Source organism: Cyanistes caeruleus, chromosome 10 (genome assembly GCF_971803275.1).
Source record: "Cyanistes caeruleus chromosome 10, bCyaCae1.hap1.1, whole genome shotgun sequence".
In the NCBI taxonomy this organism is placed as follows: domain Eukaryota; kingdom Metazoa; phylum Chordata; class Aves; order Passeriformes; family Paridae; genus Cyanistes; species Cyanistes caeruleus.
The window spans coordinates 24,628,265-24,643,679 of NC_141710.1; the positions used below are offsets into that span (position 1 = coordinate 24,628,265).

General features: G+C 52.5%; 1 protein-coding gene across 50 annotated transcripts in view; it reads right to left on the reverse strand.

Moving 5' to 3' along the window:
• Window positions 1–15,415, reverse strand: part of MBNL1 (muscleblind like splicing regulator 1) — a 68,651-nt gene that overhangs the window by 34,678 nt on the left and 18,558 nt on the right. For 23 of the 50 annotated variants that reach the window (XM_086843002.1, XM_086843001.1, XM_086842984.1 and 20 more), the window contains exon 2: window positions 13,582–14,556. The exons of 19 other annotated variants lie outside the window; for them this stretch is intronic. In XM_086843002.1, coding sequence (XP_086699128.1) covers window positions 13,582–13,755 — 174 coding nt within the window. In that variant the 5' untranslated portion in view covers window positions 13,756–14,556. Of the gene's footprint in view, window positions 1–13,581; window positions 14,634–15,415 lie in introns of those variants that run through there. 8 more of the 50 variants (XM_086843000.1, XM_086842995.1, XM_086842982.1 and 5 more) reach the window with 5 other exon arrangements.

Sequence of the window (15,415 nt, forward strand, 5' to 3'; positions counted from 1 at the left end):
CCCATGGTGACAGGACAGTGCAGTGTCCATCCCCACGGTCACAGGGCACAGCAGTGTCCATCCCCAGGGTGACAGGGCACTGCAGTGTCCATCCCCAGGGTGACAGGGCACTGCAGTGTCCATCCCCAGGGTGACAGGGCAGTGCAATGTCCATCCCCACGGTCACAGGGCAGTGCAGTGTCCATCCCCAGGGTCACAGGGCACTGCAGTGTCCATCCCCAGGGTGACAGGGCAGTGCAATGTCCATCCCCAGGGTGACAGGGCACTGCAGTGTCCATCCCCACGGTGACAGGACAGTGCAATGTCCATCCCCAGGGTGACAGGGCAGTGCAGTGTCCATCCCCAGGGTCACAGGGCACTGCAGTGTCCATCCCCAGGGTGACAGGGCACTGCAGTGTCCATCCCCACGGTCACAGGGCACTGCAGTGTCCATCCCCACGGTCACAGGGCAGTGCAGTGTCCATCCCCACGGTCACAGGGCAGTGCAGTGTCCATCCCCAGGGTCACAGGGCACTGCAGTGTCCATCCCCAGGGTGACAGGGCACTGCAGTGTCCATCCCCATGGTGACAGGGCAGTGCAGTGTCCATCCCCAGGGTGACAGGGCAGTGCAGTGTCCATCCCCATGGTGACAGGGCAGTGCAGTGTCCATCCCCAGGGTGACAGGGCACTGCAGTGTCCATCCCCATGGTGACAGGGCAGTGCAGTGTCCATCCCCAGGGTGACAGGGCAGTGCAGTGTCCATCCCCATGGTGACAGGGCAGTGCAGTGTCCATCCCCAGGGTGACAGGGCACTGCAGTGTCCATCCCCAGGGTGACAGGGCAGTGCAGTGTCCATCCCCAGGGTCACAGGGCAGTGCAGTGTCCATCCCCAGAGTGACAGGACAGTGCAGTGTCCATCCCCACGGTCACAGGGCACTGCAGTGTCCATCCCCAGGGTCACAGGGCACTGCAGTGTCCATCCCCAGGGTCACAGGGCACTGCAGTGTCCAGCCTCCGTGCCCTTGGGTCAGGGTCCAGCTCCACCACTGACATGATCCAATAATCATTAACACTGGACATGGAAGCATCAACCAAAACGGGAAGTTTCAGCCCATACCAACACTGAATTCCTCGCTCAGCTCTGTGCTGCACTGCTGAGGGGGGAAAGGCAGGAGTAGGCCCTGGATCAGTCACAGGTTTTTTTTCTCATGTAGCTCAGGAATAATTTCCTGCACTAAGTGCTTTCCAGACCTCTTAGCATTGGTATTACAGATCAATATTTCACAAAGACAAAGCTGCCTGATGGATATGTGCACTCATTTAGGCATCTCTAACAGGCAGTGCTGCTGTAATCACACTCTGCACCCCTGCTACCTTCTACCCCAGAGGTTTGGCCTTGCTCACTTTCCCCATGAAACAAAATGACAATAAAATGACAGAACAAAAGACTCACTGTAAAGCAGTGTGCAAATAAAGACAGTATCTATCTGCTCTGTCCACACCAGTGCAGTGCAAATATAATTACAGCTACCAGGAACCACTGCTTGCTCTCAGGAGCTCTCCAGCCCCTCTCTGTTGAAGCCTCTACACAGGCTTTACTTTTAAAAATGCAACTCCTTGTTAGCACAAATATTCACCCAGAGCAGGACCAGGTGAGAGCCTCTGTGTGCTCAGAGGTACGGCTGCAGGGGGATAATTTGACACAAGTCTTGAAAAGCTCAACCCTGTCAGTCACACATTAAGGGGAAAAATGCTCAGAAAAGCTTATGAAATATGTGACAATGACACCAGAGGAGCAGAAACAACACACAAACGGCAGAAGGTGTTTTTCAGTGTCTGCAAGGCCTCGCAGAGCACGTGGGCATGCAGGAACACAGAGGTGCAGAACCATCTGCCCTTGCCGCGCTGCCTCAGCTGTGAACAGAGCAGGTCAGTGCACACGGACCAGTGGGAAACACAGGTGGCAGGATTTATTTTTCTGAAGTTAAATAATCACAAAACATGCCAAACACTGCTCTGTGGTCAGAATTCCCTCTGACTGTTTATTTTCACATGGGCACTGACAGCTGCCATGTCCTGTCCCAAAGCAGAGCCGTGCAGACGGCGGCAGCGCTCCACTCCTCTGGAGGGAAGCTTGGCTCCCGAGCCCATGCTGAGAGGAGCTCACCCAGGAGGAAGACACAAAACCCCAACCCAATGGTAAAAAGGAAAGAGGAGTAGTATTTGTTTGACAGATGCAGACTTTCTGCAGGAAGCAGCATTTTCAGGAGGAATGTCTTTACAGAAAAGGTGGTCAGGCAGTGGAGGGGGCTGCCAGGGATGCGATGGAGCCCCCAAGCCTGGAGATGTCCAAGGAATGACTGCATGTGGCACTGAGTGCTCTGGGCTGGGGACAAGGTGAGGATTGGGCACAGATTGGACTCCATGATCTTGGAGGTGTTTTCCAGCCTAAATGATTCTGTGGCTCCTGCTCCTGTCGGTTTGATGTCGTTGTAGGACACTTGGGCAGTGTCACTGCCCTTGGTGCACACGCTGAGCTGCAGGAAATGCCACCAGATACAACCTGTGCCTGCCTGTGAGCTCAAACACACAGCCACCACCTGAAGACTCAAATGCTCTCACTTCAAGTGATCAGCCACATAGCTGGTGGGAAATGAAAAACTTTCCATGTGTGGGTGCCAACCGAGCTGATGAAACAAACAGGAACATTCAGAGGGAGGACTCTGAATCATGATCTCATTGCAGAAGCACTTTTTCCCCAAGTTCAGCATGTGTGAGGCAGAATCAAAGCTCCAAAGATGAGAGCATCAGCCTCAGGGCTGGGTTGCAGGGCTGCCTTACAGGTGCTTGCTCTTTAAAAAACTAAGTTCTCTTTAAATATATTTCACTTAGATCTATGAGAGGAAACATTCTGAGTATTAAAGGGAAATAAAACAAATATCAAATTCTTCTCTTTTCCATGATCTTTTTTTTTTACATGAGACCTGACTCACTCTAAAAGTAGTAAAAGAGCAAAGTAGTGAAATAGAAAATGAGAACTTTCTACCTCACAACTACTCCCTACAAAGAAACAAGTTCATGGTGACAGCTTTGCTCACCATTATGCCCAAGAGCTCAGAACCCCAGCATTCCAGGAGACCTGGAGATGTGCTGCTCCCAACAGCTGATCCTGCTCTTCCATGGCTCCACTGCCACTGGGAACCCCTGCCTTCCACGGCTCCCAGGGCTCAGACAGCTTTCACACAACATTAAGGGGCAGAAGCTGAACCAAGTAATTCGTCAGGTGATCAAAACAGAACTTGAGCAGTCACTCAGTAACACTTAATTATTTGTCATTTAAACAGAACAGAGGAAAGAATAGAACAGCTACAGATGGTGCTGGACAACTGACCCATGGCCGTAATCCAGACAATGATAAAATCCAGCAATGCTTTCCAAATTTTAAATATTAAATACGGGCGAATTTTTAGCAACTACTATTTTTAATTTTTTTAACCATAAAGTAGCTTCTTAATTCACAAAAGGTCTTTGCAGCTCCTGCATGCTCCTTTTTGTGTACAAACCCAAAGTCGACACACAAAACACACAGCCTGAAAAACCTTGGAGACATATACATACAGACATATATTATATATAATATACATTGAGCACACATACATACACAAACAGTCTACATGTGTGCATAGAGCAAAACAATTGACAAGTATAACAAGTAACTTCAACCTTCCACTGTTGCTACTTTTTCAGTGTCTAATTCCTTAGGTATCTAAAATCACCGGAAACATCTAAACCATAAATATGTGACAAATGCTGTGTAGAAACAGTTTACATTGTTACAAACACGAGCAGTCTCTTCAGCCAATGGACTAAACACGCACAGGAGACCTCACTTCCCTTCTGATTTTCAGTGCTGGACTTTGTGAAGCCAAATACTAAAGGATTCCAACAAGACAAAACAAGGTGTGCCTTCCTCCAGTGTAAAAAAAGAATAGAAAAATTCCATCAGCAAGTGTTATTTTTCTCTTCAGATATATTTAAACACACCAGTAACCACGTCCGGAACGAGGTGCAAAAGATGTGTTGCAAAAAGCTGGCAGAACCTGGGAACAAGCACATTTTGTCAAGGAATCTCGGAGCCCGTCTGCACAGTGCATCCTCGGCTATCCCCTGCTCTCCCTGTCCTGTGCTTTGCTCTTGCTTCCCCTTCCCCTCCCACCTGCTCCCACAGTTCAGACACAGCCCTCTCTCCTGTGTTATCTGCCAGGTGGTACAACAGCACCTGACCTCTTCAGCCTTTTGTCTCTTCTGTCCCTCCCTTTTTCTTTCTCTCTTCTGCCTTGTCTTCTCTTCTAGTTAAACTTAATCACCTTTATCACTGTCAGAAAAAATCCCATTTCCTCCTGTTCAGTGCAGCCATAGAAAAAGCCCCAAACCCTGGTCCTGGTTGCAGTGAGCTCACTCTGTGCTGCACACCTGTTTTGCTCCACACACTGCCACTTCTCTGCAGCCCAGTCTGGAGATGTTCCCTGGACTGACCAACCCCACCACACCCCTCCAGTATCACCTGGAAATATTTAAATCGCAAATTAACTATTTTCTAGGAAACAATTCCTTTTGCTCCACTATCAACAAGAGCTTTGCATTTTAAGGTACTTAAATTTATGGTACTTTGGAATTAAAGCTGCCATATATATCCATCCATCCCTTGCATTCTTTGTGCAAGGGAAGCACCTCACTCTGCTCCACCAGGTGCAGCCAGGGTTCAACCAACAACAGGAGTAAATAACAACACAGTAGATACAAAGAACGGACTCTTCAGCTTCCTCTAAGGAGTGTTTAGTGAGCATGAACTCTTTAACCCTTCAGTTTGCCCAGTCAGGGGCTTTCCCAGCTCACCTGCATTTTTATTTGGTTACAGTCACTGCGGGTGTCCAGGCTGTCTCCTGACTCAGCTCACTGCAAGGAAGATTTTACCAGGACACCAGACAGGCAATGGTATGTCAATGCAGATCATTTTCTGAACATACCCTACAACCAGAAAGCTGAGTTCCAGGCACAATTTCCCATCTGCAGCTGGCTCTAAACACTGGCTGCACTGTAAAAACGGGGAAGGGATAGCAGAAGCAGCAGCCCATCCAGCTGCAGCTCGCCCTGTGGCACAGCGTGCTCCAAGCTGCTGCCTGCTGACGGCCGAATTCTGCACAGAGCCCAACCAAGTGTACTCTTCCTTTTCCCCTCAGTATTTGCTTCACCAGTGTCAGTTTACAGCGAGCCCCAAGGACCCAGAAAACATTTCATTCTGCCTATTCTTTTCAAAATACTTCAGTTAGATGTGCTCTTGTTCCTATATAACAGAACAAAGTACGAAAAACTGTGCTGTTCCTGACATTGCTGTGGTGACTACTGCACACCTAAAAACCTGCCAGACTCCTGGGGAGACTCCTGAGCCAGACAGGGCTGGAAAGATGCTCTCAAATTAAAAAACACAACCTCCTCCTCGCCCACTATCAAATACCAGCACTGAACCTGTACAGGTATTGGACTGAATCCCACCAGGATAAAGAAGGAGCAGAAAACAGTGAGTTTTACTCCTGCCAAGTGGTAGTTACCCACTACACCTGCAGCTACCCTGGCTTTGCTGGCTGCTCCCAGACTGGGGGGTTTTCCAGCATGTCCACACACAAATGACCCTGTCCCCCAGGAACACCACAGACCCCTTGGGCCTGAGCTGAGCCGTGCCCATGACCTGCCCCAGCCACAAACTGCCCTGCTCCATTTGGGATTCAATGGAATGTTTGCTCCTCCTGGTCACACAGGTGTGTCTCCCCAGCAGAGGTGGCCCCAGAGCCACCCACCCACCTTCCACATCCTCACAGCTCCCCCTCTCCTGCATCCTCCCACCCTCCCTGCCCTCCCCTGCAGCCGGCACAGCAGGGTGGGCAGTGCACACACAAATGACAGTTTCCATACTTTGCAATTCCTCTCTTCCAAATTTAAATCTTAATCTCACAACCACTTTGTCTCTATGTAAGCCTGGAATTAACCCATGTAAATTCGGTGAAATCACACCAACAAGAAGTAACCCGCTTTTGCTTCCTCCCAGAACTGCTCCTCTTTTCAAACAGCACTTCCCTCTTTTTGCTACTCTCTGTACTATTTTGCCAAGTTAGGAAGGGTCCAGAGAAATCTGGAGCTGAAGAGAGTCTTTCCAGGAACTTGACGGGATTTGAAGTGCTCAGAGATGAGGCTGGATCCAAACCTGTTCCCCCAGCTGGCCCCTTCCCCCCTGCCGCTCCTGTCAGCAAACTTGGGAAGCATCAGGCTTCTCCCATCAGGGCTGCACCACCAGCCCCTCTCGGAAAAGACAGAGGATTTCTTGGGATCCCCAGGGCTGAGAGCTGAGAAGTTTATCCAGCGAGTGGAGTATAACAAAAAGGCAGTCTGAGGAAGCAGCTTGCTAGCGGCAGAGTGAAGCCCTCCAGCAGCACTACACTGGATTTCCTCTTCTTTAGAAATCCTCTTCATCAGATCTATTTTCCTTTATTTGATCAAACACTGCAGTTGCTTTCAGCTACCTCAATGTGTGTTCTACATCAGTTAAATCCTGAGATGTTTCCTAATGAAGAGGATAAGTCGTAAGTATTTCAATAAATTCAACCATGAACCTGAAGGTTTTCTTACTTGCATAATCCTGTGTTTCAGGACCTGACAATTCAGCGTCGACTTAAATCTCATTTCAACAGCAGTAATCCTCCTAGCAGCACCGTGAAATGGGGGACAAGGCAGACCTCTGGATGAGGATAAAAGCAGCTCTTGCTTCCTCCGGGGGCTGCTTTGAGGGCACAGCCCAGCACGCAGCACCGGGGACGTGCCCCACAGCGACAAAGCGCTGGTTCTCCCTCTGAGGGGATGTCTCACACCACAAAGCGCTGGTTCTCCCTCTGAGGGGATGTCTCACACCACAAAGCGCTGGTTCTCCCTCTGAGGGGATGTCTCACACCACAAAGCGCTGGTTCTCCCTCTGAGGGGATGTCTGGAGCACTTGCAGGGAGGCTGCTCACCTGGAGAAGAGGCTCCTTCCTTCTCAGGCATCGGGAGCAGCTCCTGCCGGGAGCACAGACTCCTGTGCAGCACCCGGGACAGGAGTTCCTAAATAACATCCAGCTGGGCTAGCAAGGCTCTGCAGTCCCAACAGAGAAACACCAGCATTTCTCCAAAGTCAAAAAACAGATGTGATCGTTCGGTCTTGAATGTAATTTGTTGCTTCCAACAAATTTCAGTGAGCCTTGGCAACAAGGCATCTGTATTTGGAAAAACAGACACTTGGGGTCATCCTGGGAAGGAGACAGGCCTCACAGGCTGCTCCTGATCACTCACTTAAGATTTGGGACAAACCTCTGAATGTTCTTGACATGAGGTTTTCTTATTTGATGCCTCTTTACATCTTCCCTGCAAACCAGTTCAGAATTTTACTGATTTTGACTTTGCCCAGCAGAGTTCCTGACTGTAACAGGAGCCCACGCTGGTTTCTATTATGCACAGCCTTTAAAAAATGACAGTGCAAATGCTGCAGTGCAATGTTTTAATTTCTACTTCATTTCTTTCTGCCGAGGCAGAGCCCAAGCTGTAAAATGAGCTGTGAAGGCTGTAGTTAGTTGTTACTCTTCTGTCCAAAGACCTGATAAGATTTCAAAACACCATCTATCTTCCCACAGAGGAACACACGTGCTTTCAATTGTTTGCTTTGCTAATGGACTATTTGCCACTCCACCTAACAATTGCCCCATTTTCCCGAACTGTTTGCCACTTTTCCCTTTGCTTCCTCTTCTGGAGCTCAGCCTGCTGGCAGTTGCACAGGCTGGAGAGGAGAAAAATGGCAAATCAGACCTTAGGAATTTGAACATTGTTTATGTTTTCATTTTTTGCCAAGGGTTACTGCTTTACGAGCTTCCTTGGGATCAGCCGTGTGTCCATCTGCTCCCAGCCCTGAGCCTCAGCTCATGTCTGCACCCCGAATCCTGCCACTGCACCCAAGAATCACCTGCTCTGCTGTTCTGGCATTCTTCTTTTGCTTTCATTATAAAAGAATCAGATCCATGATCTGCCATTTTCAACATGATTAGTGCAATAGGCTTACAGATTTCCTTTTCTTTATATTAAATGAAATAAGGTTCTTACTCTACACCCTTAGGTAAGTGTCACACAAAGGGGAACAAGAAGTCAAAAAAAAAATCAGGATTTTTTTAAAGCAACAACAAAGTAGAGGGACTTGAACAACTAACAATTACATCTCTGAGGTGGAAGAAATAAGATGTTCAACAATTTCAGCAGCAATAATAATAATAATAATAATACTGCTACATTTATATATTTTTAAGCCTTCTTGGAAAAAAGTGGCAATCACTTTTACAGAGTTCAGGTGTACCATTTAAAAAAAATAAAAACTTCTACATCAGAAGATAAAACACTATCATACCAAGTGCTGATGGGTCTCAGACACAAGGCACCAGAGCTTCAACCTCAGATATCATCACTATAGTGACTTACACTTCTGGTTTCCAGCTTTTTCTTAGAATTAAAAAAAAAAAAAAAGCAGAAAAATGTGGAAGTTTAAGACTTTCCAGCTGTTGAAGAAAGAGTAGAAAAAGCTTTTACACTTCATTGGGACACCCAGCTCAAAGAAGAAGGAGCCGCCTTAGCGGGAGCATAACTCAGGAGACCAAAAGCGGACTGGGAGCTGCAGCGCCGTGGTGCACGCTGGCTCCAAGGGCCTGGGCTAGCTCAGCTCGACTTGGCTTGGCTCAGCTCGGCCTGGCTTGGCTCAGCTCGGCCTGGCTTGGCTCAGCTCGGCTCAGCTCAGCTCAGCTCGGCCTGGCTTGGCTCGGCTCGGCCTGGCTTGGCTCAGCTCGGCCTGGCTTGGCTCAGCTCGGCTCAGCTCGGCTCAGCTCAGCTCAGCTCGGCCTGGCTTGGCTCGGCTCGGCTCAGCTCAGCTCAGACCGGCTCAGCTTGGCTCAGCTCAGACCGGCTCAGCTCAGCTCGACTTGGCTCAGCTCAGCTCGGCCTGGCTTGGCTCAGCTCAGCTCGGCCTGGCTTGGCTCAGCTCAGCCCAGCTCAGCTCGGCTCGGCTCAGTCCGACTCAGCTCAGCTCAGCTCAGCTCAGCTCAGCTCATCCCAGCTCAGCTCAGCTCGGCTCAGCTCAGCCCGGCTCAGCCCGGCTTGGCTCAGCTCAGCCCGGCTCAGCTCAGCTCAGCTCAGCTCAGCCCAGCTCAGCTCGGCTCAGCTCAGCCCGGCTCAGCCCGGCTTGGCTCAGCTCAGCCCGGCTCAGCTCAGCCCGGCTCAGCTCAGGCTTTGGGAGCACAGCAGCCCTGTCCCACAGAGCCCCTTTCCCCGGCGCAGTGACCGCGTGGCCTCGGCGCATCTGCTGCTCCCACAAGATTTGCATTTGACATCCATCTCCCCATTGTTCAGACATCTTTATCTCAGCTTTCAGGAAACGCGGATGACTCATCTATCGGAACATCTGACGAAGCTAACGTAATTTCAAAAACGAGTTCTACTTAGACTTATTTTTCCAAGAAAAATAAAAGAAGAAAAATGTTTCAAAATTATGGTAAAAATCAAATTTCTGTTGCAAACCAGTTTCCTGATTTAGGAACTCGAGCTTATTTTTGCTGTAGACAGTCTAACAGGGTTTTAGGCATCCAAATTTAGGAAAAAAATCCTACGGCATTTAAACAAGGCAGAGCCAGAGCTGGAGCTGACTCAGCCGCTCCAGCGCATAATTTGAATACACTACATAATCATTCTTGGTTTAAAATTATCCTCCTAATATCTAAGGGCCACATTATCCCACACACGTTCATCTTGATTCATGCGCTCCCCTAGGCCAGCCTTGCAGGTTTCATTAGCGCTAATTAGGCAGCAGGATGATGACATCTCGCTGGGGCTGTCCCAGCCCTGACCTCCTGCAGCAGCTCGAGGTCACAGCCATGGCCTGGCTGCCTTTTGCTCCCACAGGTAAGGGAGGAGGAGCTGCCAGGTGCAGCCCAGGCCGTGTTTCCCAACCGGAGACGTGTCCAGAGCCCAGTGCCAGCACTGTCACCCAGCACGGGAGGGAACCTCGGGAGAGAAACTCGGGAGAGAACCTCGGGAGAGAACCTCAGGATGGAACCTCGGGAGAGAACCTCAGGATGGAACCTCGGGAGAGAACCTCGGGAGGGAACCTCGGGAGAGAACCTCAGGATGGAACCTTGAGAGAGAACCTCGGGAGAGAACCTCAGGAGAGAACCTCGGGATGGAACCTCGGGATGGAACCTCGGGAGAGAACCTCAGGAGAGAACCTCAGGAGGGAATCTCGGGATGGAACCTCGGGAGAGAACCTCGGGAGAGAACCTCGGGAGAGAACCTCGGGATGGAACCTCGAGAGAGAACCTCGGGAGGGAACCTCAGGAGAGAACCTCGGGAGAGAACCTCGGGATGGAACCTCGGGAGAGAACCTCGGGAGAGAACCTCGGGATGGAACCTCGGGAGAGAACACTGCTTGCCCTGCTCTAGCCCTACACCGAGTTTGTGCCTGCATCTTGCAGGTCGCAGAAATAACAACTTAAATAAAACAGCGCTTTACCCAAGCTGCAAGTTTCACTTCTGGGATCTATTTTTGCCTGCTCCCGGCAGGGCAGCGGTGCTTGGCTGCGCACTCGCTGTGCTCTGTCCCTGCGCCCGCAGAGGACACCTGGGCCAGGGCCAGAGGCGAAGGGCACTGCCACTGCACGGGGTCCCCTCCGAGGAGGATCTGCTCTGCCTGTTTATCTCCTATAAATATAAATATAAATATAGCAGAGCACACGGGCCATCTCCAGCTCGGAGCCGTCCTGCCCAGGAGCTGCGGCTCTGCAGCACTCACACCTGCCTGACGTCAGCTCCACACAGCAGTCACTCCTCGGGCACACACCAGCTCCTGGACTGACACATCACAGCATCACACCGCGGGCTGGCCTGCAAGGGACCTTAAAGGTCACCTCCCTTCAACTCCTGCCAAGATGCAGGAATTTGTAAAGAAAAATTCAGTGACTAAGTATCTGTCTTATGTCCAAGAGATAATGCAAGAATAGCTGTCTAACTAATACTAATATTATATACATTAATAAGAAATCAAGTATTTTAACATTAAGGTAAATTTTTCAGTGCACTGCTATTTTAGTAAAGAACAAGGACATTACATCCATATTGAATTACTAAAAAATTAAAAATTACTTTTGAATGTCCTAACCAAAAACCTTTTTTAATCTGTACTAAAGTATTGACTGACCTTATATGGCCCAGACAGAGCTGGTGCAGCATTTTCCTAAATTGCTTTTGCAGAACATCTGAAGTTTAGGATGCTGCAGACAAGGTAACTCAGTGACTAGCGTTGGTTGAGCTCAGCACACACCAAAACCGACACAGCTGAAACAAAACCAAAACTGAGCAATGGCTTCAGCAATGGGGGTTGGACTGGGAATTCCCCAAAGGGGGATATTCCATTTTCTGTTCACCCCAGGTATTCTCATATATGGCACAGCCACTTCACTGCCCACGCCTGCCCAGGGGCTGGGGAGCTGCTGCAGCCACAGGCACCGGGACACCGCAGGATCCTGCCCTGGGCTCCATGAGGGGATGGCCGGATCCCCGGGAGCCTCTCCAGCACACAGCAGCTCAGCCACTGGCAAACCTTTCAGCATGAGCACAAGTAAACAGCTCTGCTCAGCAGTGTATTTTTAAACAGCAGATTCTTTCCCAGCTCCCAGCTCGGCCCCTGGCTGGCTCCACAGGGCAGCAGCGCACTCCTCTCCTCTGAGGATCCGCAGCAACGCTGAAACGTTACCCACGGTTATCACCCACGGACCTTGCAGCGCTTGGCAAAGGTCAGCCTCAGTTCCTGCATGAAGAAAGGAAGCGAAGAGCCCTGCTGATGGCAGCAGGGCCAGTCACGCTGCCGGGGCTGGGGAAAGCAGGCCAGGCCCGCTCCATCCCCTCTTGCCCAGACAGCAGCTCCTGCACCCCCGGCAGCAGCGAGATTTGAAGGCACTTCCAGCGCCGCTGCCATCACGTCCGGCTCGCTCCAGTGGCCGGTGTCCAGCCCTTCGGCCACAGCCTCGCAAGCGCAAGGCCAGCGGGGTCAGGCGCACGTTGCTGGGAAAGCAGCCCGGGGACACGCGGGTGCTGCTGCCACCAGCAAAGCCACTGTCACAGCCCCTCGCTCAGGACTCTGGAGCCAGGCCGTGCTCTGGCAGCACCGCCATCCCCACAGTGGCACCGCGTCCTCGCCGTGACACCGCCGAGCTGGGACTCCCCACTGGCACGGGTAGCCCTGGCTCTGCTCCTACCTCCAGCACGTGCTTCATGCATAAAAACATCTTATTTCCACATTTTAAAATTAATACCCTGCATGCATTGTAAATGCTGTATTTAAAAATAAACCAAACACAGAAACAAATCCTTCCAGTACCTGAAAATTAAGCCATGGCTGGGGGTGATGGAGTGGGCATTTCAGGCCTGAGAGCATTGTAAAGCTTTACCCTGCGCCCTAACCAGAGACAAGACACATTTTGGAGCTCGGGACGTTGAGGATTCAGAGACCTGCCATAAGTCACTTCCTGCCCGCTCGTGCTGTGCCAGGCCCGGCTGGGACCTGCAGGAGCTGCTCCAGCTCCCTCCCTGTGTGCCAGCAGACAGCTCCACACACTCGGCTCCACTTCCCAGCATCGAGCCCAGCAAAAGAAAATCACATCAGAAAAAACCGACAGACAAATTTCTGCTTCCCAAGGTTTGGTTTTTTCATGACTCCACTGGATGAATTCTGTACTGTTTGTGATATGAGTATTTTACACGCTAGGTTATTTACATCGTGGAAAAACCACGAGAAGGAGCTGGGACCTGCACATTTAACATCACTGACACCACAGCTACACTGAAACAACAGCCCTGTATTTATGGTGCCTAGCTGGGATGTGGCCCCTGCCGTGCTTGCACGTCCAGAGGCACCTTGCCCTCTGCTAAGTGCTGTCCTTCCCTTAAAGCAAGTGCACTTGGGAAAAAGATGGGATAACCACACCAGTGCCAAGCACAGAAAGGCAAGCAGGGTGCTCTCAGACACCCAAATAACCCAGGGAGGAAAACACTCTTCTAAGGTTCACCATCAGCTGTCCAGAGACACCAACAACCCATTGGTAGTTATGAGATGGAAACAAATCCGCATATTGCTTACGTGGTTTGTGCTATTAAAAACAAAGAATCCTCACAGTGACTTTGCTGTTTCTACGTGAAGTGCCCTTTATTCCAGCTACAGGCAGGGAATGATTTGGAGGCGAAGAATGAGCCCCTGTAGCCATACTGGAGGATCTGAGCACTGCCAGACGTATTTTCCTTTCGTTCCCTATATCCTTCCCCTTCTCCTGAGGAAAGAAGCAACACAAACCGCCAAGCATCAATAAAATAAAAGCAGCAAAACACCCCACTGCTGGCAGCCAGCACTTGCTCCTGTTTGGCTGCAGGATTTCTCTGGCTACAACTGCTTCTTTCATTAACCACGTATCCTTGAAAATAATGTAATATTTACTCACTTTCAATGAGTCAAAGCAGGCGATTACGCGTCCGTTTTCAACTTGGCAGCTTTTCGATGGGTGTGCAAATTTACATTCCGTGTCTGGTCGTGAGCAAGTCCCCCTTTGGAACTCCCTACACACTTCCAGCGTTAGCCATTTTGTGTCCCGGATCGGTGTGACGCTAACAGCCATCTTTAGATTTTACAGGTAGTTAAAATTTCCAATAAAAATGGGCAAACGAGTAGCTGAACTGATAAACTGGAAATTATGAAAGCGCCACCTCCAGAACACTTTTTTTTCCCCCCCGCTCCCTATTTTAAAATAAGTACGTGTAAAACTGGGTGGCTGCAATCTGGAGGAAGAGCTGTGTCACCAGAGTTCAGAGCGTGGCACGGTGAGCGGGGCTGGGGAAGGCCGGGGCGGCGGGCCGGGGTCAGCCCCGAGCGCTCAGCATCCCGTCCTGAGTGCGGCCGCCGCAAGCACGGCAAGGTGGCGGGCTCCGGCAGCGATCCCCAGCTGCTCCCGGGGCTCCGGCAGCGATCCCCAGCTGCTCCCGGGGCTCCGGCAGCGATCCCCAGCTGCTCCCGGGGCTCCGGCAGCGGTCCCCAGCTGCTCCCGGGGCCGGCGGCTGGCGGGTGCCTCCGGCAGCGGGCTCGCAGCGGGCTCTGCGGTGCGATCGGGATCGATTAGTTTGGCATAGACAGATGCAGCAGTTTAGAGCAGCGACCGACACCGGCTTTGGGCTGGGTTTTTTTCTCCTCCTCTCCTTGGCTTTCGGGCAGCAGAGCTCTGACCTTCGGGGCACACTCTAGTGCACAGTGCAGCGGCGGCGGGGCAGCAGCGCCGGACCGTCCTCCCGGCGGGCGCGGGGCTGGCAGCGGCGGAGCGCTGTCGTCGCAGTCTAGCTGGCAGCAAGCAAGGCAAAAGCAGCGGCTGCTCTAGAAGCGGTCCCAAGCAGCAGCGACGTCAGGAAAGGCACTTCTTAGTACCAACCTGTGGAGAGAAGAGACACGTTAGGAGCGGGCGGCGCGGGCGCCCCGCGAGCCGCCGCCCCGCGCAGGGCACTCACGGCTGCGGGCGGCGGGGCCGCGTCCCCGCGCGGGGCCGGGCGGCAGCACCGCCGCGGGCCAATCGCGGCGAGCGTTGCAGCGACACTCCGGGCAGGGAGCCAATGGCGGGGGCCGTCTTATGAAAGGTCGCGCCTGTCAGACGCCGGCCGCGCCGCGCTGCCCCGAGCGCGCCCGCCGGGGGACGCGCGTGCGGCCCGGCGGTACCGGCGAGCGAGCCCGGCCCGGAACGGCGCCGGCACCGGCACCGGCACCGGCAGCGGCAGCGCCCGCCGGCCCTCCGAGCGGCTCGGGCCCGGCGCCGCCTGACCGCCCGCCGCGGCTCCCCGGGTGCGGCCCGGCGGTACCGGCGGCCGAACGGGACCGGCACCGCCCCGGCGTGAGGACAGCCCCGAGACGCGCTGGGCCCGGCGGCGCCCGAGAGCCCGCTCGGAGGGGGACAGCGGTCCCCGCGCCGGGCCCGCCCGATGGAGGAGCTCTGCCGCCGCCCGGCAGCACCGGCAGCACCGGCAGCACCGGCAGCACCGGCAAAGCCGGCCTCGGTGATGGGCTGCCCTTCCCGACACTCCGCTGCCCAGCTCTGCCACGGAAGCGCGGTGCCAGCTGCAATACAAATGTAGCACGATGAACTCGGGCTCTGCCCCAGCGGAGGATCCCGGCCCGGAGCACCGAGCAGAGCGACCCTCGAGGCACTGCCTGGGACACGCTGACAACACCGGCCACCTCCGGGATTCCGCCAGCACTGCAGCCCCAACAGCATCCTCACCTGCGCTAACGGCACGACT